Source organism: Pavona decussata, unplaced genomic scaffold (genome assembly GCF_977016875.1).
Source record: "Pavona decussata unplaced genomic scaffold, jaPavDecu1.1 SCAFFOLD_19, whole genome shotgun sequence".
Classification (NCBI taxonomy): Eukaryota; Metazoa; Cnidaria; class Anthozoa; order Scleractinia; family Agariciidae; genus Pavona; species Pavona decussata.
The window spans coordinates 1,002,905-1,027,983 of NW_028145442.1; the positions used below are offsets into that span (position 1 = coordinate 1,002,905).

Sequence of the window (25,079 nt, forward strand, 5' to 3'; positions counted from 1 at the left end):
TAAACCCTGTTTTTTTCCAAAGACTTGCAGCTATTCTCCACCAGTCTCCACAAGGCAACCAAAATCATGTATGATAAATAGATTACATCCCAGTGTAGTCCTGACAAGGGCTGTTTGAGGTGACATTGAGTGACCTTTCAACAGCTTATTTGGAGTGGATTCTGATGATGACTTATGATCATGTTGTGAAAACGTCAGTCAATAGGGACCTTAAGATCGTACGACATCAATGAGAACGACACAAAGAAAGCAATTTTTAAAGGGACACAGTCACCTGGTGCACATGCGCATTAGATACCATTTCTTAGCTGATTTCCATATCACATTTCATCCGCAAGTCTCGCGCTGAGAAGCGCATCCTTTGAAAAATCTAAACACACCTTGTCGAGTCGAAGTGTTTGCCAGTCAAAATTATTATAGTGATTATAGACCTAATGTCATATTAAAACACTCATTTTCTTAATACCATGGAGAATATACTGATCAATGGACTTGTCCAGGGAAAGCCAAACGTCAACGAATACCTCTGAAGTCGAAGACTCATTTAATTGTTTATTTCGGTATCCGGTCGTGTGAAAAATTATCCTAGCTGTTTCTACGTTTCACAATGTTTGCATAAGAAGCAAATTGAGTTCAAATATTAGCGAATCGCCTGAACTGCAGTGTAGCGAAACGACTTTGTAGCGAAACTACCGGTAAGCTTTATTTATTTCTGCTTTCGATCATATATTTTGCGTTTATTATAATTTTGTTTCTACAACTTCTCCGTTATCTAAATTTAGGAACCAAACCCATGTCACTACAAAAACGCTTGCTCGACCCGTAGAAAACAAGGTTCTAATAGAGGTTTTCCTTGTCGAGGAGATAATCGACTGTGTACCGAAGCTTGTCTTCGTCTGAGCTCCAAACCAAGCAGCTAAATAATGACGCGAAGTTCAAATCGTTTACGAAGATTCCCTCCGCGGACGAAGCTTTCGCCAGGTAGAGAAAATGCGATTTTTTCCAAATATATAAAATGGAGATTTGTTCTCCAGTGTTTTTGATTGATTTCTCTCGTTGTATTGGTCAACGCAGGCGATTTCTTCCGCCCGGCGCCTTCACATTTCCCACCTCTTCTTTTCATGTTCCGTTGGAGACGCGATCCACACTGTTTTTAACCAAATATGATAAAATAATACCATAGGATGAGCAAAAGCATACTCAGAAACAGATTTCCAGTAAAAGATTAAAAATCCAATAAAACACTGGGAAGATTGAAGCGGATTTAGATGTATTCGACGCGTACTTTTGATTTCGGGTTGAGGTGGACGTTTTTCAAAATTGACAAAACTAGTGTCCAGGTCAGTGCGGTCACAAAGGTGACTGTGTCCCTTTAATGAGAAAAACAATCACTCTGTACGTGATTATGGAATGATTTTCATTGGTAAATTTGGTAATTTGCTTAATAAGAATGATGTATTAATCAGTAAATGACATAGTATGCCTGTGTCATTTACTGATTAATACATCGAATCACATAGCAAGGACAAGTGATAATTGATTATAACCCAAAAAGGACTTGAAGCAAAAGCATGAACTGGAGCCAAGAGGAAGCTTCAGTGGTCTTCGCTTTGTTTTGCTCCTGGCTGACTGCTGAAAAGAATATTAACCCAACTGCCATTGCTCAACAAACAAAAATTAAAAAGCAAACCACACGTAAGCTAAGTGCTTTCAGCAACAATTTAAAGCTGAACTCTTAAGATAATAATTATTGCCTAGTTAGTCATGGAGAACTTGTTTCAAATTGACTTAATTGTTTCGATTCCGGTGGGTGAAGGAGAGGTGATCAGCTGTGAGACAAGATCTATGGACTGGTCAAGAAAAAATGGGAAGACTAATTTGTACCTGGAGTTCAGTGGAGGCATCCCATTTCTCCATTTACTTTAATCTATTATTTTGCTTGCATGTTATCTTTACTTTGCTCGCCATAATGTGAATGCTTGGAACACTCAAATGTTAGCTTACCTTTTTAAAGTGAGGACCAAAAATAGGTTCCATGTATGCTAAGGCCAACCCAACGATGGCAAAGCTCAGCGCTGTTAAAATCAAAGAAAATATTCATGTATTACACGAGAGTTGAATTCGGCCAGAATGTTGCTTTTTTCTGCAGTGAATAATCAAGATATATGACAGTTAAAAAAAAGGGAACATTGCTTGTTTAAAATTGAAAATTGTGCTGTCCACAGTACAATGAGAAAATTATACCTGCATTGACATCATACTTAGTGACTTTTTCAAAAATTTAATTGGGAACAATTACATTAGCCTTCATTGAGATTTGATGTCCCCATGGCAACCAAATTTTGACAGCTGACGAGTTTTTCAGAAATTGGAATATTCTTATTTTTAATGAATAAAAATTAACTTTCATGTGTTAAGATCATTTTAGTCTTTTTTTTTTTTTCAATTTTGAGGAAATTCGGAAATCCAAGATGGCAGATCCAAGACACGACATAAGCCATCGTCAATTCCTGTTGCAGACTTCAAAGGAAACATCCTTTGATGCACTATACCAACTCTCCAAGTATTATTGTCACAGCTTCTCGGAGTTATGGAAGGAGGGGGGGGGGGGGGGGAGAGCAGAATCTACCTGGCCCAGTCTGAATAGGTTTAAGGATATTCGACATCATGAAAGAGAAACATTTGTGGTAATTAATGGATAATTTGATTGAAGCTCGATTCACAGATTTTGCTTTCCAAACAGACTTTGTTGGAAGTTCTCTACAGCACATGACTGACAAGATCTGGGCAAGTTGTATTACATGATACTTCACAAAAAATGTTTTACAAACAAATGAGGCTTAAGCAGTAAATTGTTATGGATTTTATTTGCCTTATTGCAATACATCTCTATCCGAAGCACACATTGACCACGGCAGAAGACCGAAGATAGCTGGGCAAATCAGACTGTAGACTGGATAAATCCATGCCATTTCATCTTCTGCGTTTTGGCTATTCAGGTAATCAATAGGCCTTATCACGGTTTTCGACGCCATTTTGACGAGTAGGCAAACAGGCTCGAAATAACAGTGTTTGTATGGAAATCCGATGTCAAATAATTTTTTAAAACATCGCTTCTGAAAAATTCATGAATTGGAAACTTTTGGCACTAGGAAAAGGATTTTAGGAAAAAACTTGGAGGGATGTAACTGTGTCAGAAAGCGCCCAGTCGTGTTTTGAACTTTCCATACATTTGTCTGTATAGCGAACTAGCCGTGAACTGCTCTAATAATAGCTCGCGAAAAAAAAAATACAGGGAAATGTATAGAAAGTTCAAAACACGACTGGACGCTTTCTGGCACAGCTACATCCCTCCAATTTTTTTCCTTAAAATCCTTTCCCTATTGCCAAACGTTTCCAATTCATGAATTTTTCAGAAGAGATGTTTTATGAAAATTATTTGACATCGGATTTTCATACAAACACTGTTATTTCGAGCCTGTTTGCCTACTCGTCAAAATGGTGTCGAAAACTGTGATAAGGCCTATTTTAGAATCAGGACTGAGCCACAAATCAGTAGAATCTGTGTAACGGCCTCTCAACCGTTTAGGCATTGCATTGCTTGACGCAACGAGACACATCGCGTGTGATGACGTCTTTTCATACGAGACTATAAAAGCTCCTCCTGGAGCAAAGACTACGCTGAAAGACCGCTGAACGTCTTGACTAGGTTTGGGCTTCGCTCGAAGGGACAGTATTTTCTCACGCAACTCGTGTAGATTAGAAGCCTTACAGTCTCTGACGGTCTTGTATGCCGTTCAACAGTAGGACTAGCTCAAGCTGTACGTATTTTTGTTAACTTTCTGTCTTTCGATGATCGCCTACACGGTTCATGTTAGACTTTTGGCTTTTGTTATCGTCGTTTCCGCGCGCTCCTCTTCGAAAGAAAAGCGGTTGCTACAATCTGAAATGTACTTTCATGTTTTTGAGACCACCTCAATCTGATTTTATGTCTGAGCTGATATATTTATTTATTTAGCTTCGCCTAACTAAAACACAGATATAGATCTATATGCATGAATACGTAAAAGCGACCACTACAGCCTAGCCAATTACAGCAGATCCCACGTTAATTAAAACTTATTAGTGGCTTTACGTTTTAAAAAACGTAAAGCCGCTAATATAGAAACAAGAAAAATCAAGAGGAAAAAAGGAAAAAAATTGATAACAGATTACCATTCTAAGTGCTACAATATGTGATCAATAGATTATCAGATAAGAGTCTTAAGTTTTAACATATTACGTCTTGAATGTTACACAATAAATAACTTGTGATCTGTACTACGTCTCGCCTACATCGGTCCCATTTAATTAGTACCGAGAAAACCCGTATTAAAACACCAAGTGCATTGAAATTCTTGGGAATTGCTGATGGCCATAAGACGTTGGTCATCACTCATACCTAATGGTCTGATTTGATGGGGTTTCACTTTGGCCAGATTTTAAGAACTGAGATTTTATGTTAAGGTTTTGTTTGGCCCTGAATTGAGTGGTTATTGTAACAAGTTGATAATATTAACAGGGTAGTAAACGGGTACAAGGTGCAGTTTCAAGCTGTATTTGCGTGGTTAAGCTAGTGAGAACAGAGATGAACAAATAGAACTATTTTATACTTACCCAATTCAAATATGGCAGGAATTCGAAATGCCTTGAAAATGGATGTTGATTCTTCATCTGCTGACTCTTCGTTACTTTTACTTTCTAATTATGAACAGTAACAAAGCAATTAAGTTACACACTCAGGCCTAAAACACATTAATTAATTAATTAATTAATTAATTAGTTAGAGCACTCCCGACTCTTTCTTTGGAAAATTATAACATACATCTTGCCCTACAAACAAGCCCATTAAATGTGGATATCTGAACACAAATACATTTTTTGAACAGTCTGATACAAAAAAGGTCAACTTGCTGATGATTGAATTGAGGGAATAAAAGCAAAGTCTTAAAATGTGGGACAAATCTAACTGAAAATTATAATTTTTTTGTACAAACCTTTGTCCTTTAAAAGAATCAATATAACTGGCAGGGCAGTAATCAGAGAAGAACCGATAACAAAGAATGGAAGTTTGAAGCCACCAGCCTGATGACAGATATTTCAATTTCATTGTTAGAAATTGACAAAATTTTAAGTCAATGTATCACCGTACGGAGCCCTAAAGTAACAATAATTTTGATTAAAAGTAGCTGCTTACATGGTTTATGATAATATTTCTTTGCATTTTCATTACGTTATTATATATTTCTTTTTATATATTCATTTTCTGTTTCAAATTAAAAAGCTGCCCTTCCCCACCAGGGTCCACAATCAGTAGCAATGCTACCTCATGTTGACACTTTAATAATGTTCATCATCACCACCACCACCACCATCATCATCATCATCATCATCATCATCATCATCATCATCATCAATTACGTTTGGAATGTAGATGTATTATAACTCTTTTACAGATACATCTATTTCCTAAAAAAAATGAGTGACATTTAGTCTTTGATATTCTTAACCTATTCATTAAATTCCCTAGGCAGCTCTTAAGAAGTCAGCAAGAAATCTGTGCAACTGCCACTGACTTTTATTAAAGATGGCATAAATTGAAAGACTTAGGGAGTCACAGTTTAACTCTTGGACATGTCTATGTTATTTGGAAAAGGTCCTAACTTGATCAGGCAATAGATTTAATGACTGAATGTAAAGCCAAAACAATGTACATACTGTGTAGAGAACTCCTCCTAACGCTGGACCAAGAGTAAACCCAATACCGGCGAATGTCTCTGACGCGCCCTAATCAGAAAAGGGAAAAAGAGTTAAATTTAACCAAATTTGAACGAAAAACAATGGCTTAAATAATAAAAGGAAAAACTCTAGGATCAGCGATTTGCTGAATTAATAATTCCTGTGAAGATATTTGTAAATTTATTACAGTTCAAATAACAACCGTCAAAAATAACTTTCATCATAACAACAACTCTCCCCTTTTGACGTTACCTATTTCTCAGTTTTCATTCCTAGGTCAGTGACAAGTTTCTCGAAACAATGCTTAAGCAAAGGCTTCGTTAAAATGTCTGCAATCATCTCATTAGGGGCAATATATTTCATAACGATCGCTCCATTCTGCTCTCCTTCGAGGACGAAGTGGTAGCGTATGTCGATGTGCTTGGTCCTAGCATGTCCCACAGGATTTGTTGCCATTGCAATAGCTCATTGGTTGTCTTCATGAATAATGTTGGTCCCACTGAAAGTTCTCATTCATCCGCGAGTAACCTTCAAAACCAGATTGCTTCTTGGATGGCCGCAATGAGGGCTACCGTACTCCGCTTCTGCTGTTGACAGCGCAAACGTAGCCTGTTTATTCCTCAACCAGCTCACTGCTCCCCTCGCCAAAGAAAACACCTTTTCTGAAGTGGAATGACGGACATCCGTATCAACCGCTCATTATCTGCATTTGATTAGCCAGTCAGGTTTCCATTAGCACAATTTTTGTAACTCAAACCAAGGTATGTGGTTCCTTTTTATTCAGATATCAGAGGATCCTTTTTGTTGCAGTTAAATGATTTTGTGTAGTATTTGCACAGAACTTCGACACAACTCCCACAGCTCGGACGATGTCTGAAGGAGTTGCGATAGCAGCATAAAGTAGGCTCCCAACAATGGACTGGTACATAATCGCATTTACAGGTCTGCTAACACCATCTTCCCTCTGCAATATAACGTTCAAATCAGCAGCTGTAAACACCGGCTTCGTTTCTGTTTTCACAAACTTCTTGAGCGCGTTCTCGATGTACTGCCCTTGATGAAGGTGCACTTAATTCTTTTCCTTATTACGTGTTTTTTGCAAACGATATTGACTCCGACATAGTAATGTAGCTCTACCATATCCTTCATCTTAAACTGGAACTTCAGGCTGTCCTTGACTCTTTTCATTTCCGAAATGTTCTTTGCTAGTATCATCAGATCATCAACGTGGACTCCAACGCATCCAACGTATCCTCCTTTCCGATGAACACGCAGGGATCTGCCGAGGCTTGAGTGAAACCAATCTTCTCAATACATTCCCGAATCGTTTTTTTCCAAAATCGGGACGAATGCTTTAACCCATTCAACAACTTTTTTAGCTTGCATACCAGATGATCTTCTGAGGGTTTCAGGTATCCTTCCGGTTGCTCCATGTAAATTTTGTCACCAAGTTTACCATTAAGAAAAGCTGTTTATACGCCCATTTGGTGTATCAGCAAATCATTCTGGAGTGTTAGCACAAACCATACTGAAGAAGAGCGAACCTCAGGCGAAAAAGTTTCATCATAGTCAACAACATATTTCAGGGCGTAACCATTGGCCACTAGGCGTACTTTAAAACGTTCCACTGTACCATCCCCAGCGTGTTTCGGTTTAAATGAAACACCCATTTGCATCCAATAGCTTTCTGACCTGGGGGTAATAGAACCAACTTCCATCCACGTCTTGCTTTCAACCAGCGAATCAAATTGTACCGTCTAAATCCGTAGCGACTTTCCACTCTGCAGCGTGGTCACCTTGCATTGCTTCTTGTATAGTTTTGGTTTCATCAACCTCGCAAAGACGATAGGCGACATAGTACACGCGGTGAATTGAAGTGTCTGCTTATTCATGGTAAACATATATGACAGGTGCTTTTGGTGTTCTTTCAGACCGTCGAGGTTCTTACGGCGTGTCTTCTTGTTCTTCTTTAGTGGTGACAGCATTCTGCTTCGCTTCCTCGCCTTTTTGGTCTGGTTCTGTTGTCATGACTTGCTTCTAACCGAAATCGTTCTCATGAAGCTCAACATCTCTTCCGATATGCAGCTTTCGGTTCATCTTATCAAAAAGACGATATCCCCTTAACGTCAAGTTGTAGCCCACAGAACGCATCTTCTTTGACTTGTTGTCTAGCTTTCGTTGTTCACCATCTGGCACGTGGACATAGGCCATGCATCCAAATACTCGTAAGTGGCCCACATCTAGTTTCTTTCCATACCACCGATCCTAGGGAGTTTCATTCGCTTCTAGCACTTCGTCATCGGTTTGTCACATAAGCAGCTGTAGAGACAACTTCGACCCAAAAGATGTTCGATAATCCTGCATGCGCGATCATCGAGAGTGCTAACTTGACCAAAGTCCGATTCATTCGTTCTGCTACACCATTCGGTTGGGGTGAGTGTGGTAATGTCAACTCTTGTCTAATTCCTTACTCCTTCAATTAGTTCTGGAATTCAGTAGACAAATACTCGCCACCATTGTCCGTTCGCAAAGTTCCTATCGCTTTGCCGACATCGTTCGTAGCTGTGGCTTCAAATTCTTTAACTTTATCAAACACTTCTGCTGTATACTTCATACAGAACAGCACCAAGTGTAATTATCAATAAACGTAACGTGAGACTTCGCTCCTCCAATCGAGTGTATGTACTTTGGAACGCAGACGTCACTATGTACCAACTGTAGTGTCCGCGTCGATCGGATCTCTCCCACTACAAGAAGCGGTTTTCGACACATCTTCCTGCCAAAATCCTTCGCAAAAAGACAGTTCAGTCATTTTGAGGCGTACTCAGTAGGGACAACTTGACAATCTAGTTGATAAATTTTATCAGTCAGTGATCCCATTCCACGAAGATTTCCATTATAATCCCAGATACAACATTGTTAAAGACCAAATTCTACGGCGTTGCCCTAAGCAACTGAAGCTCTTACAAAAAACAGGTTACAATTGAGTTCAGGCACGTACAGCATATTGTACAAAACAGCTTTCTTGTGCTCAGCTGCTTGAAACAGCATATTCATTCGAACGCTTCCAGATCCTAATCCTTTCACAAAACGACCATTTTCAGGTTCACCCAATCCCCGGAAATTCGTCTAAACGTGCTTTTCTTTCGTCATATGACTCGATGCACCCGAGTCGATCACCCATGGATAACATTCTTTATCCGCAGACCTCACGCTCCCAACAGACGCCTTAAACGCTGCGGCATAAACACCTGTACCTTCGATGTGAGAATTTTCCGGTCGGCGCTCTCCACCCTCAGCTATTTTTCCTTTTTGCCATTTAAATTAACTTGGACAGTTTAATACGGCGAATATGACCCAAATCACTTCATTCCAAAGATGTTGGCCGATCGCGTGGTATACCTCTCCTGAAGGCCCTCGTCAGTGCTGACTCAGCTCCACTTATCTGACCGGATAAGTCAGAGTGCTTCATTTCCTCGTGTATGAGTGCTTGCTTAACATAGTCTAGGCTAGCACCTTCCATTCTAGCTTCGATGGCGGTGACAAGGGTCGCGAAACTTCTTGGTAAACTTCCTAACAAAGTCACAACTTGATCCTCCTCGGAAATAGGCACCCCGATTGCCGCTAGTGTATCGGTAATATCTTTCATGTGCTTCAAATGTTGTTCCACCGATATACCTTCTTTCATCTCGTCCGCGAGAAGTCTCTCGTTCGAAGCGTTTCTTCAGCGCATCCGATGCTTGCTTCGGTATCGCGCACCAGGTAAAGTTGAGCACTATCAATCACCAATACAATTGTCGAGAACGCTTTCAGTAACCTCGACCGGAATAATCCCTGCGCCGATGCCGTCGCATCGTCTGCAAGTACTTCTGAACCATCGTCCAAACCCCACATTCCTTTCGCCATAAGTAAATGTTTCATTTGAAATTTCCAAGTGTTTCAATTGCAATTACTCCCGTCTAGTTTGTAGATTGGCCACTTCTCCTCCACGTTCCATTTACACAGCAGACTAAAAATTGAAATCGTCATAAATCCAAAGCCCTGCTCGAAAAACCAAACGGTCACAGGCCTTGTCCAATCAAGCACAACTTAACTCAACCAGACAACGTCTTCCTGGGCTCATAGGTCTGTTGATTCTACAGAGCTGAACAACTTTTTTTTGTTCTCTCCGACGGTTACATTGGAACAAAGAAAAGGAAAATTAACCGATTTAAATGTAAATTTGATAGAAAACAATTGCGTAAACAACAAAAGGAAAAACTCTAGGCCCTATGATTAGCTGAATTATTAATTCCTATGAAGAACTTTGTGAATTGACTAAAGCTCAAATAACGACCGTTAAATATAACTTTCATAACAACAACTCATCTGTCCAATTTCTTGGCCAAAATGAGACAATTATATAAATGGCCCCTTTATCTGTTAATAAAAATGTGGAGGGGAAAATGATCATGGTTTACAACGAAGAAAATCTGGTCAAGCTGAATAATTAGTCCAAAGTACATACTGTGACTGCTGCCACGTTATTTGAAAACTTCTCTATTGTTATGGAAATAGCTGAAGTTTGTGAAGCTGCTCCTCCAATGGCAGAGGTTGCTCTCAACAAAAAGCACAAAACTACAAACACAGTTTTGTCTGAAATCTTGCCGCAAAATCTAAAAAACAATATGAAATAAAATAAACAAGCAGATGGATAGATGGATATGCAGACAGTGAGATAAATACCATATTTAAAATCAAAAATAGTTTAAAGTTTGGTTAATTATGGCGCTTATTTAAGGGCAACAATATTGTCCTGGAGACGTTCTTGCTAAAATGCATGAACACACTGACTCCTACTCTCATGACCAAAATAATAAAAAACAAAGTTTGTAAGGCACACTTACATACATACATACATACATACATACATACATACATACATACATACATACATACATACATACATACATACATACATACATACATACATACATACATACATACATACATACATACATACATACATACATACATACATACATACATACATACATACATACATACATACTTCTTTACTTTACGATAAAAATCAGTAAACTGCCCGAAAAGTGAGTCGAGACAGCGTTCCAAAGGATAGCGCCTCTATAGCTTATAGAGTTTTTAAGAAACCTTGAATTAAAACGGGGGACGATTACGTTATTACTCCTTCTTGACTAAAGTTGTATGCAGTGCGAGGCTTATTTGCCAAGTACGAAAGAGCCGCTGGTGCTTCACCTATAGACACGCTATGAAAAATTTTAATTAATCGAAGTTTATAATAAAAGGTTAAAGTGTTCCAATTCGAGTGTCGGTATACGTCGTCAGTAGGCGTATCGTGAGTTAAGTTATATATTATTCTGGCTGCTCTTCGGTGAAGTAATTCCAAAGATTGTAGAAGGCCTGTATTTGAACAGCCGCCCCAAACGACCAGCCCATATGAAACGGATGGCAATATTATTTTAAAGTACAAGTCCAATAGGGCGTTTCGGCTCGAAAACGAACTCCTTTTCATGAGATTCAGCTTATTAACAAAGTTCTTTTTTTAAATCTGTAAGATGGTGTACCCAGGAAAGTCTGTCGTCGAAAGTTAAATGCCCAGAGGACGAGTATGTTTTACCCACTCGATCCGTGCCTCTCCAATAGTCACAGGAATTAGCGGACCGATGTGCGGTTTTCTCATCAAAAGCATAGCTTCGCACTTAGCCGAGTGAGGGGTTAACGAGTTCTCTAGGCACCAGCTGTTCAGTTCAGTTAAAGCTCTATTTAAAGAAGTGACAGTGTTATCGTCAGTGTCGCCAATACAATAAACGGTGGTGCCATCCGCGTACATAAAAATAGAGCCGGAGGTGACAGCACTTGGAAGGTCATTAGTGTACAAAGCGAACAACGTGGGGCCCAGTACTGACCCTTGGGGAATCCCGCAGGTTACATTAAGCACAGTTGAGTGATGGCCATTTACTACCTAAAATTGAGTTCTGTCAGTTAGATAGTCAGCCATGATAGTAGGGTACCTTGAACTCCAAATTGAAAGTTCAACTTATGCAGTAGGATTAAGCGTGAGGTACACAGTCAAAAGCTTTTTTAAAGTCAACAAAAGCCACAGCAACTACTTTGTTGGCGTAGGTTGCTGTTCTCCAGGTTTCCGAGAGATGTAACCGCAATAGTTCAGTAGAGTGCCCCTCGCGGTAGGCCCACTGTTTATCTGTGATCAGGTTATTTTGGAAAACATGTCGGACGACTGTATCGGATACACAAAATTCCATAATCTTGCTAGGAACACTAAGCTTCATCAGTTTCTTGTACACAGGAATCAGGCGAGCTTTCTTCCAATCGGTAAAGGTTTCTCCGAGGTTGCGCAGAATGGGAATAGGCCAGTCAAGGGTGGGACAATGGAAGGCTCAGCTAATTTTAATAATTTTGGTGGAATGTCATCTGGGCCTGCTGATTTATTCGGTTTGATAGCTTTTACTGTAGTTTGCGCCGGACCGAATCCTCGCAGACGGTGATATCAGTCACAGAGGGCACTGAGCCAGTGCGATCGCTCTGCTGTGGATAATTGCTATTGGCTCGTCCAAGTCTAGTGCCGATATTAGCAAAGAAATCATTTATTAAGTTTGCCTTTTCTGTATCATTGACGACAAGGCTTCCATCTTCCCTCTTTAATGGACCAATCCTATTTCTTCTAACTGGATTTGTCGCTTCCGCAATTAAATTCCAGTAAGCCGCTGCAGACTTAACTTCAGCTAACTTCTCGTTGAAGTACTGTGCCTTAGCGATCCTTATCTGAGCTGTGATATCATTTCTTACTTTCTTGTATCTTGCATAAATTTCGTGGTCTTTAGTGTAATAATATATAATAATATATAATTGTAATATTATTACTTTCTATATTATAAAATTGTTCTGGTGCACCTTACAACAATTAACAGCTAAACTCAAGTAAATGAAAATAGCTGAACCGTAAATTGCCAAAAATAAAAAGGCATATGGATAGATGGACAGAGAAACAGATAAATACCAGTGATAATGAAATTAATTCCTCCCTAACTTAATTAACAATCACTGAAAACAAAGTTTTTGGACAAATATTTGGCTGCTACTTGTTTTTCGTTGGTAGCAAGAAGAAATCATCTGTCGCCATATTTTGGAAAAAACAACAACAACAACAACAAGAACTCCGGTTTACAAGTGGGCTGGTGGGTGGGTGGGGAGATTGGTAGTTAGATAGATCTTTAGATAGATGTGATTGGAGAACCTTTCAATTACAACTCACCCAAACAAGATAAGGGATCCTCCAAGGAGGAACATTCCTGTTAAAAGCACAGTTCGTGAACCATATTTTGGTATCTGCAAGAAGATGAATGGGTTCAAAGTAAAGTATCAGTTACACAGTCGATCACATAAAGACAACAGATCTTTTCAGTACTGGTAAGCTATCTATAGAAACTGCTGTGTGAAAAACAGACCAACAAGGTAAGCTGATTCAACGTGTATAGTTCAGCTATCCAGTTACCCTATTAGGGGTTATATAGTTTGCGAAAATCATAGTTTTTGATGCCTTATTTCTCGAAAACAAAGTACAAATCGGTAAAAATACAGGGCAATGTTTTTTTTTAAATCAAATTTCAAGTCATATGCAAAGATCAGAGCAAAATCGAAAAACGGCCTAAAATTCAACATAGGTCGACATAGGTCGGTTATGCTCTCAGCCATTCAATTAAAATTAATTGAACTATCAGTAGTTAGAACAATTTAAACCTTCAGTGTAAAGTAAACATGCCGAACTGAAATCGCATTCTCAGATTGCCTTTCTCTCGTTCACAATTAGCCAAGAGAAAGGGAAAGGCCTCTGGGACCAATTTTTAGATAAAAGTTGCCTTGTAAAATAATTAATTGATCAAATAAAAAATGGGTCTATCTAGATCGTCATTAAACTGACATAGGAGCCTGCTCTGCAAGGAAAGTAATTTAAAATGTCTGAATAATTATTGTTTGGTTTCATCAACAGAATTGATAGGCTACTTTAGCCAGCGTAAAGACTGATTCAAGTGCTGACGATTTGAGCATTAACCCTTTGACAGAGTGGATTCGCTCTGACAAAAGGTTATTGGTAACGCTTAAAACATCAGCACTTCAATCTCTTTATGAATGCCAAATTACCTTAATTATCCCAACTTTGTTGACAAAACCAACATTCATTTTGTGACCCCCCACCGCTGAATCACCACAGTTTCTTTAGAAACGAACCCCCTTATCCACAGAATAATTTATAGTCTTGTTTATGGTCTTTTACTTCGTCTAAGCATCTATTCATCTTTTGTTTACAAGCACACTCCAGCTTGCACATCCGTTCTTGAATGAGCACTTGAAGCTGATTGCTCGGCCACCCCATTTGAGGACTGTTAGGAAAGTGCTAGAAAACCAAAATGGATTTGTTGTTGGTCTGTCTTTCTCCTGACGCGTTAAGTCATTTTCAAATCTCTGAGCAATTAAACTTGTCATTTTTACTGTAGCCACAGGCCACAATAACTTCCTTCTACCAGCTACTGACACGGTCCGGCCATTAAAAGGAACAAGTTGCTGATTCAAAATTTAAAAATAACATCAATTGAATTAAGGACTTGGAGCATAACTGATCTATAGCACAAAGTCATACTTTATAGCTTGTTTTTACTATTTTAGCTCAGATTTGCCAAATGTTTTGCACGTGGCCTTAAATTCCTTCATGAGTAAACTTTGCCTGGACGTTTTACCCGCTGCTTTATGCTTCCTGATTTTGTGATGAAAGTATCGGAAAACTAGCCTGTAATTTTGACAGTTTGTGCTAGCAAAAACAACAACAAAAACAACAACAACAACAACAAAAATTAAAATGCACTCTTACTTAACTATGCCAAAAATTGTATCATAAAGCTACAAATTTACTTACAAGAGCTCCACAAATTGGAGAAAAGAGAAATCCCACAAATGGGTAAGTTCCAAAGATTAATCCCACAACAGTGTCAGACACACCTTTGTCTTTTGCCTTTGGGTTTAAGTAAATAATAAATTAGCTTTCCATGCACCGTGCAAAATCTAGCTATGCAAATGAATGAGTGAGAGAACAAATAAATGAACAAACAATAATTGCAAGCACATCAGTACCTTGAAGAAGAAGGGAATGAAGGAAGGCAGGCAGGAGGGCAGGAAGGAAGGAAGGAAGGCAGGCAGGAAGGAAGGAAGGAAAGAGGGAAGGGATAAGTAGAAGCCAAGCAACTTCTACTTATTGCAACATGAAAACTTTTTGCGCTGGGAGGTGGTAATACGGGTAACAAACAGTCTTGACTTGTAACGCAGAATTTGTAGCGCGACAAGTTGCAAGAAAATATCGTCCGTATTACGTGGCGTTTAAAAGCCGGTGTGATCAATGGAAGAAATTAATCATTGATAACAATCGATGGCAATCAATAATAGTTGCAGGGTACGTATTTTGACCCAAGCTACCAGCTACTCTGAGCCTGAGTGCCAGACGTTGAGCCGAACATTAAAGCCGCTAGCTGTCTTAAGCTTATACTTGTCCAAGAATTCCAGTAGGACAGGACATGGGAGAGGAGAGTTACTTTGCCATTCGTTTCCCTAAGTAAACTGAAGTATTTTTAAGAGATGGTTGACGAAAAATATATGCTGTTGATACATCATTTAAGCCTTCGGCCTCTCAAAATTACGGCTTTTTGTATGTAGAGTTCTAATGCTAACTAATGCATTTACATATGAAAAGCACTGAGGTTTGTATCAAAACAAGGTCAACCCCAACCTCGCTTCCAATCCAAGGCCAGGCCACTATTGGAATACAAGACAGCAAGCAATACTGAAAAATAGGCACTCGAAGGAGTGCATGTGGTTTCAGCTACTATAATGAAAAGTTATTGTCTATGTTCGAGTGACCCTAAAAAAGGTCATTGTTAGAAAATGAAAGGGAATCTCTTCAAAGATCAATAAATGATATGTGGCTGTTACATTTAATGAAGGTTTAATTTGTCTGCTTCATTGACTACTTTTTTGTGCATTTATGATAAAGTTGCAAAGCTGGGGGTAACTTCAATAGGGGTATGTTACATGTTAGTGGGGTTGTAAATTTGTAGGAAGGTTATTTTCCAAGTGATAAAGGGGGATTTTTGGACTGCCGTTATAGGTATCTCTCAAGCGATCACACAAGCTTTGTGTATGACTGTTATAGACCTAGCGTTAGCGAAGCTCAAGTCTTCCAGGTAGGTTTCAAACTATGATCTGTACCAAAGTCAGCGACCAAGAAAATGCTAAACATGCAGTCCAAGAGAAACTTTTAGAAGCAAATAGCGGATATATTGCTCTAAAGTTCTAATTCTGTCTAGTAAGCAGTGCAAAACAACACAAAATCATTGTCAATAAAAGGTAGTCTATGACGGCATGTGGCTACTGCCTTATTTTTGTAGAATATTTCAGTATAAAAGCAATGTCATATAAAATTCAGAGGGGTTAATGAACAGTTCTAGTCAGTGTTACACAGGGGACAGTACATGTAATAGATATGGTTTGGCTCTCTCATGGTTTACATCGCTGTTTACATAAGATCGCATGGTCACAAGAAATTCCGTGAATCAAGACACACAGATAAACAAACAATAAGCTTTTTTAATTTAAAAATATATCCAGACAGACCTGTGTTCACGCCTAAAAAGCAAATTCGTACAATTTTCGCCTCGAGTGAAGCTACGTGAAGCGATCCAAGCGAATTGCGAGTCACTATTGTAAAGCACAATTTCTCGACTGTATTAAACTGAACACGTTTTACGAACATTTCGCCAAAGCTATTTGAAATATGGCAAATCGATCAATTTAGTATAAAGCACGGTAAAATTCACATTCAAACCTGTAGCATTTTGTAAAATGGATTTGCAGGAGCACACAAAAATTTCCAAGAACGTCTACAGCTCATGTGATGATTTGCAGATCTTGTATTGCGATCGCACATGTTTCGCCTTGACACACTCTCGAACAGGAATTTCTTCGCTATGAACTCACTGATTTCTTCTTTTTAAGCAGCCGAGTGTTCCTTAGAAGTTGCTCTTGTGATTTACAGTATTGAAAACCTGTGTTTTCCTTCCAAGAACCACAAACTGCCACCTTGAAAATCCACGCATGAGAGATCCGGCAGCCATTTTGAATTCCGTACGAATAAAGCCGACTGAGATCTCGTAACCTGTCGTGGTGAGCTTTCGGTATTCCGAACCTTGACGGAAAATGGACTCACTTTGCGATCGCACGTGTTTTCGCCTTCACACAATCTCGAACAGGAATTTCTTCGCTATGAACTCACTGACTTCTTAAGCAGCCGAGTGTTCCTTAGAAAATGTTCTTTTGATTTACAGTATTGAAAACCTGTGTTTTCCTTCCAAGAACCACAAACCGCCCCCTTTGTGAGCATGAGACACCTGATGAGAGACCCGGCAGCCATTTTGAATCTTCCGTACGAATAAAGCCGACTCAGATCTCGTAACCTGTCGTGGTGAACCGTCGGTATTCCGAACCTTTACGGAAAATGGACTTACTTACTTACTTACACAACACGATGCCAATGTAGGTTTCAGCTTCAGAAGCTGAAACCAGAAAAATGGAAGCGACTTCTATCGTCGCTGGATCGAGTCTCCTGAATCCTACTTTTTATCTTATGCATATAACAATATGTTTTCACCTCTAAGGAAGAACAATTGAATATACAATTAGAAGAAGGCTTGCTAGAAATTCTGTTAATTTAGTGCAATAGACCCATTCGGCTAACGCAATGTTGCGTTAGCCGAATGGGTCTATTAGTTTCCTTGTAAAATTAGCATATTGAAAGCCTTTATCTCAGATAACGAAATGCGTGTGCATGAATTCACAGAGACAAAAATGCTATCGTAGCACGGTATACTATTTATTTCAACTTGCTATTACTCTTTGCTAGTTACTAGAAAGGTATTTTTAATACACTGCGCGAAAATCCCGCTGCTTTGAAGCGATAAATATTTTGAATGTTGAGATCATACCATCACATTTAAGCCATGAAGTCAGTTAACCAAATGTGTGTCGTGTACCAGCATAAAATTATATCATGGAAACCTCACATAAAAATGGAAGTTAACTCCCAGAGGAGAAAAATCTTATTGTTCCTAACCACCAACATGGCCACCATGACTTTATGTGCAATCAAGTTAAATCTATTCACAGAGATAAAACTAAATAGAAGAAAGATCCTCGCAGTTATTATGCAACTTAAACAGTTGCGAAAAGAAAACCTGAAAAAATTCAGCCTGAATTCATAGATCCCAAGTTTGAGCTGGAACCCGAAATGCTGGTCATATGTGTTGTTAAGAGCGCCGCAGGCGCTAGCAGCGAGCGCCGAAGGCGCAAGCTTCTATGGGGGTCTGGGGGGCATGCCCCCCTGTTCTGTCGCACTTTGTAATAATCATCGCACTTTGTAATACCTGCCGCACTTTGTAATAAAACTGTCACACTTTGTAATACCTGTCGCACTTTGTAATAACACTTGTGGCACTTTGTAATAATATAGCTGTCACACTTTGTAATAACAGGTTTTCCCACTTTGTAATAAATTAAGCTGTCGTACTTTGTAATAACAAATTGTCGTACTTTGTAATAAACTTTTAAATTTCTTTTTAATACGATGTTCTGTGGAAAATAAGTGAACTCACTGATCACCCAGGGCACAAATACGTTCTTCTTTGATATTTTACTTTGCATACTAAACTGAGGGGATGAAAAAGAAACGCGTTCTCCTCCCCGCTTCTCGCAATTGTTATTTGTCTTGACTACGATGTATCTTGACAGAAACACTTTGTCACCACGAATTGGAATAATGACTTTTAAAATTGGTTTTGTTAAGCCGCTCCATTGCTAGGTAATCCCTCGTCTAGTGTTTATTTTGGATAGTAAATGAATAGAGTTTCTTCTTCTTGAAAAAGGCACAGTTGCAGATAAAAGTGAACTTTACAAAGAAATGACTGTCAAGATTTTTATTGTCAAAGAGTTTTTTTTTATGTTCATTGTTTTATTCCTGTGACTCCCCTTCCTTCCCCCACTCCCCCCACTCCCCCCCCCCCAAAAAAAACACAGTAGAACAAGTAGCGAGTCACTCGAAGTCTTCTTCTCCCTTACTAACCCTTGTACTCAATCCTCTCGCGCATCTTTTTATTTTAACAAGGAGTTATCTCTCCTCTGTTCACTTATTGCATTCCATCATTGCTAAGCAAGCTGTGCGATCTCCAAAATAATAATAGCGAGAAGCGTGGAGGAGGAAGCGTTTCTCTTTTTCTTTTTTTTTTCCTCTCAGTTTAGCTTGCAGAGCAAAATATCAATAAAGAATGTATTTGTGCCCTGGGGGATTTGTCAAGTCATAATTTCTACCAAATATCTTAGGCCCGGTTCATACGTCGAACTTTACATGAGCCGAACCTAATACCTATTAAGTACGACCCAAATAATTAAGTTCGGCAGTTGATTCAGACGTCGAACCTAACTAAAGTCGAACTTAATTAAAGCTAAAGTGAGAAAGTAGATTTTCGTGGTCAGCAGCTGTTGTTTTTACTCAACAAGATTCAAAATGGCGGGAAAGATGAATTCTGACATGGAAGAGCTTGTTTGGTAAAATAATAAAGACAGGCCAAACACGGCTCCTACTGGTCGAGATAGGAAGAATATAACCTTCAAAGCTAATTTGCTCTTACGAGTACGTCTTTCAAAGATCTCCCTTTTCTGTACGAAAGTAAGGAAGGATCTTTGTAGATCTCCTTTAGCAGAGGCAGATTTTCTATCAAGTGTCATTTACCAGGAGCCATAATCAGGGATGGAGACCGTAACGAGATGCCATTTTGACTTGTGGGCCTGTCCCCATGTGTTATACCAAAAAAAATCTATTTTTAGCAAAAAAATTGCTCCCTACGCGCGTGTGTGCACGCGTGTAAACGGCCAAGATCGCGCGTGGAGAAATTGAAATTTTTTTCTACCCGTTCAAAATGGCGTCCAAATTTTAAAATTCTGCCACGGAATATCTCCTCAGTGCCCACATTTGAGGAATTAGACTCTTACAAAGAAAAGTTAACAGTTGAAAGAAGACGGGAAAAGATGGAATAAGCAGCCTATTCAGTCACATGACTCTCACAGTATAGTAAAAAAGGAGGCGGCAAAACGGTGGCGCTGCGTGCGTTGCTACTGTTAAATGAATGAAAAAAGCTTACACTCTACGGACATGTACTCAGGCAGGTAAGGACTTTTTTATCTTTAATGAATTTTTCCTCAGCTGCTTTCCGTGTCACATATAAGGTAGTAGCCCCACGCAAATTTGCGTGTATTCACGCGGGTTTATGACGTGAGGGGGGGGGGGGGGGCAATTTTTTCTAAAAATAGATTTTTTGGTACAACTTAAGCTTATGGGGACGCGTGGACCCCACGCTTACGGTCTCCATCCCTGATTATGGCTCCTGTATTTACTCATCTGAATTGTTTTAGTTTAGGCACAGAAGGGCGATCACGTTCCATAGCAAAGTTCAAAATGTTTTTGCAGGTTTTTAGTTTGTTTTGTAGTGCCGAAATTCTTTCGCGGAGGTTGACTTCTGAAAGAGTTTTATTTATAAGGTTATCGAGGTAACCTCTGTTGCGTAATCTCTGTTTGAATAGAGTAATGTTTTTTTCAAATGTTGTTTTTGAAGATTTTGTTCTGAGAAGTCTTGACGCTTCGCCTTTGATATAGCCTGTATTGGAAAGTTTCTGTCGGTTTGAAGTGCGTGTGCACTTTAAGAATAGATTCTTTTTTTTTTTTTAATCTTTCGCATGTCAGACAAGTTTATTCAGTTGTTTCGAAACAAGAAGAACGAGCACATTCCTCTTTTCCCGCCGTCTTGTTCAGAATGAAGTCTTTTAGCGGACATGCCAAGTCGATGGAATGCACAGACCTCTGGGATAGATATAATTTATATAATTTATACGTAACGTATGCATTTGGTTCGGCACATGAAAAGTTCGACGTCTGAATCGAGGTCGAACTTTTGCCGTTTTATTCGACTGGCGCAGTCGAATAGAACGGCGGGTCGACCCAAATACAAATCTGTGGATCCTAACTGATTCATACGTCGATCTTTACATGCGCCGAACCAAATGATTAGGTTCGGCTCATGTAAAGTTCGACGTATGAACCGGGCCTTATTCAAAAGAAATTTAAAAGTTTATTACAAAGTGCGACAATTTGTTATTACAAAGTGTGACAGCTTAATTTATTACAAAGTGCAAAAACCTGTTATTACAAAGTGTGACAGCTATTTTATTACAAAGTGCCACAAGTGTTATTAAAAAATGCGATAAGTATTACAAAGTGTGACAGTTTTATTACAAAGTGCGACAGGTATTACAAAGTGCGATGATTATTACAAAGTACGACAGAACATCCCCCAGAAAATTTTGAAAATTAGGGTCTCTAAAATGGCCATTTGGTGCAATTCGTGTAGTTTTTCAACATGTTTTACGAGCCATTTATTTGTTATTTGTAGGAATCACGGCATGAAAATTAAGATTCTTTTAGGAATTGGCTGATTTTATCAAAAATTCAGAGCTTGAACACAAATGCGGGTTTTTCCTCAGTCGCGGCGGGTCAGCGGGTTTAAACGTTCAAATGCGGGCCAGACCCGCCTGGCGCGGGGCACTTGGGGTCTATGTGAATTTTTTGCGATGGTGGAAATAATACCTGTAGTAGCTCCACGGCCGGAGGAGAGATGAGTGTAATTTGTCTTCTTTGAGCGCAACCCGCTGCAATTGCACATTAAATTTTAACAGTCGTAAGTGACTATTTCTTCGCTGTTTACAAAATTCTGTTACTCTTTTCCTTTTAAAAATTTAGAAGCAAAGAGATCCTTTTGACAAATTTTGCAGTGTTCTGCCAAAGTTTTAAGTTTTTGTGACAACGAAGGCTTTTGTGCAATAAAATAAACGCCGACACGATTCCACCAGCGTTCACAGAAGATATCGTGATCGCTTACTGTACTGTCTTTGATTCCTTTTGTGAATGCCCTCTGAAATTATTATAATAGTAATAGAGTTGTTGTTCTTGGGCGTAAGTATGTTTTTGGCCCTTCTCAGAACTCATTTAAAAATGAGCCTGAGTCGGGCCAAAAACATATTTACGCCCGCGAACATCAACTCTATTGTTATATTAGATCTCAACATTCAAAATGCAGCGGGAGTTTTGCTTAGTGAATGAAAAATACCTTTGCAATAGCGAGTAAATGGTAGTAACAAGTAGAAATAAATAGTATACCCTTTTGTAAATACGTTCCTCAATAATTAAAAACGTTCTAAAATTTTTTTTTAGAACAACTTTCATTTATTTGCCATTAACCAAAAAATACAACATAAATACACTATTTACAAGATCAAATGTGTTAAAGGCTAGGAAGCCTAGAAGCTGGGGGCTTATTAACTATAGGCTTCCTAGAACTATAGGATAAACCATAGAAGTTAAGGGTACTGAATGAAAATTCCAATTAATTTTTTTTAAAGAAGAAAAAACAAAAAAAGAAAGAAAGAAAGAAAAAGAAAAGGCGTGTAGCTCAACAAAGAGTCAATTTAACTAAGAAAGAAAGAATTTTTGCCAAACAAACTGATACTTTCACTGTTTTGAATTTCACGACTTAGCGAGTTGAAAAACGTAGGACCTTGAAACCGAATTGAGAATTTTCGAAGATCGATTAGTTCGACAATAAAGTATATAGAAAAGGTTGGAATTTCTTGTATTATAAGAATGTATCTGGCTTGCAAGAGTAAACATATCACGAAAATAATTTGGAAGTGAGCTTCTTTTAAAAAGATACATAAATTTACATATTTGGTATGAATAAATGTCAGAGAATTTTAAAATCTCCTGTTCTTTAAAAAGAACGCCGGTATGAGCATCAAAAGAAACTTTAGATATTATTCTGATTATCCTGTTTTGCAGAACAACATTGCGAAATGTCACTCGAACAATAATGTTTTCTCTGTCAGACCCATTACGGACGGGTGTCGTTCACTATACGCCACTTTCCAACCCAATCTGTAGCTTCAGGATGAGAGAATAAAGTAATTCCTCACGTTCAAGATTTTGATTACCCACAAAATTAAGATTTTCGTTCGCCCACTAACTTTGTTTTTATTGAGGCTGGGTTGAGTAGAACTTTGGTTATTAATTTGAAAGAAAACTTCAAATATTCTGTCAACATGATGATAATTTCGCGATAAAGAAAAGCTGCATATACAAAAATGTTAAAAAAAATAAACGAATCAAGTCAAATTGAAACGAACAAACCACCAAAGCCAAATTTGTGCTGTGTTAGGTATCGAACGCACTCCTTTAATCTGGGATTACTGCTAGTTTTTAAATACTTACGAGTATAAAAGGCCATGTTTAATCGAATGACTGTGATGCTTACCTCGCTTGGAAAAAATGGTGTATAAACCGAATATGCTGCCAATACATCAAAGTAGACAAGGAATAAAGAGACTAAAATCAATATCTTGCGAACGCTCCAAGGGGAATGTTCTGTCTCGGACACGTTTACACCTGTTACTGTTGCTCTTTCCAAAATAACACCTTCCATTTCCAATAACATTTCAGGTGACAAGGAGATCACGTCTCAGGGGAAAAATGTCATTGTGATGCAAATGACTGAAATGATGATAGACTGCTGGAATCATGTGATGGGATATGTTAAGCCTGGTGAATAAATGAGAATAATATTATTCAGTAAGTGACACAGGCATACTGGGAAAAAAAATCCGAGTGCTCCTGTCAGGAGTCGAACCTAAGACCCCCCGATTACTAGTTCGGTTGCTCTACCACTGAGCTACAGGAGACTTGTGGGAGCTAAGGCCATTAAACTAGGTTACTGGGACAAACATCCTGCATACTGCAGTAAGTGACACAGGCCTACTGGGATCGTTCGGATTGTTATGCATGAGACCCACCCGAGCGTGAGAGAGTTGGGAAGGACGGACGACCAAGCCGTCCCCAGAGTAGTCCGCGGAGTGGCCAGCACGATTACAGCTGAGTCTTTTTTCACATCACCATGTCCGCCAATCTGATCCGAACTCATCGTATGCCTTTTGAAACTAATGACGTCGGAAATTAACTGGAATATTAAGGATTTACTGAACCAGTAGGCAGAACTCCAATGACATCTCGTCCAAAATATGCTCTCTCTAAGGCACGAACTTGGGCTACAGAAACATCGCATTCAACAACGGCAAACTTCAAAGCTCGAAGGAAGGCAATGATATGGCCGCCATTTTGTTTGAAAATTGAAACCAAAGGTTGGTCCCGTGCCTTCTGTGCCACGTTGAAGGCGAGGTAATCTTCACGATTTGAGCAGATTGATCACGACATCCTGCACCAGGGTCGCGACATAATTAATGTACTAAATAAATAGTCAAATCCGAAAGTTTTAGATGAATTGGACTAAACGTAGCAGAGATACAAGAAGTTGAAAAGTGCACGTTTGACACTCCATCTTCGTAGCGCGGTCGGATATTGTCGGCTAATTGTAGGACAAAAAACCAACAACGTCATTCAGTTGCTGGCGAGTTCATGGACTTTTTATTGTGCTCTCACCGTCGTTGACGCAGTTCACTTAAGGTAGCTATTTCATTCTAAATGCTTTGAAGTTATCGTTTTCGAACTTAAAAGTGGAAGAGAAAGCTTCGCTAGTCTTTATTTCAGCTGTTAAAAAAAACCCCAAAACAAAACAGGGATAACAACAACATGCCCAGAGAGCCAATTTAAAAAGAAAGAAAGCCGCATGGAAATATAGAGGACAGAAACATTTTGAACTTTAGCTCGGGCATACAACCCACCAAAACTGCTAGAGAAGAGAATGTTGAAATTAATAATGTGCAGAAATTGAGTGTCGGCATTTCTTGCTTAGAGGCAACAATAATGTCTCAGTCAACGATGGCCTGTTTTGGCGTATGTATGTTTGTTTGTAAAATAAATAAATAAATAAATAAATAAATAAATAAATAAATAAATAAATAAATAAATAATAAAAATAAACAAAAAAGCTTTATATCAGTGCGGCAACAGCAGGTTAACTCGTGATCCCAGTGGAAGTTATCATCTTTCTTGGTTAGCGCTTTTTTACCTCAGAAATGTACACTTTTACTTTGTTTACTGCCCTCAATCTCGTTCCACTATGTCCATTCCCTCCCGTATCACAAACATTATTCAACTATTTCCATTCACC

General features: G+C 38.9%; 1 protein-coding gene across 1 annotated transcript in view; it reads right to left on the reverse strand.

Moving 5' to 3' along the window:
- The window catches only part of LOC146486933 (MFS-type transporter SLC18B1-like), a 30,772-nt gene extending 7,334 nt beyond the window's left edge, over nt 1-23,438 (reverse strand). Inside the window, exons 1-8 of the mRNA XM_085089450.1 lie at nt 23,271-23,438; nt 14,729-14,824; nt 13,073-13,146; nt 10,286-10,433; nt 5,758-5,826; nt 5,037-5,124; nt 4,657-4,740; nt 2,005-2,075 (exon numbers count right to left, since the gene is read on the reverse strand). Coding sequence (XP_084945576.1) covers nt 2,005-2,075; nt 4,657-4,740; nt 5,037-5,124; nt 5,758-5,826; nt 10,286-10,433; nt 13,073-13,146; nt 14,729-14,824; nt 23,271-23,438 — 798 coding nt within the window. The remainder of the gene's footprint in view (nt 1-2,004; nt 2,076-4,656; nt 4,741-5,036; nt 5,125-5,757; nt 5,827-10,285; nt 10,434-13,072; nt 13,147-14,728; nt 14,825-23,270) is intronic.
- Between the last annotated feature and the right edge of the window lie 1,641 nt (nt 23,439-25,079).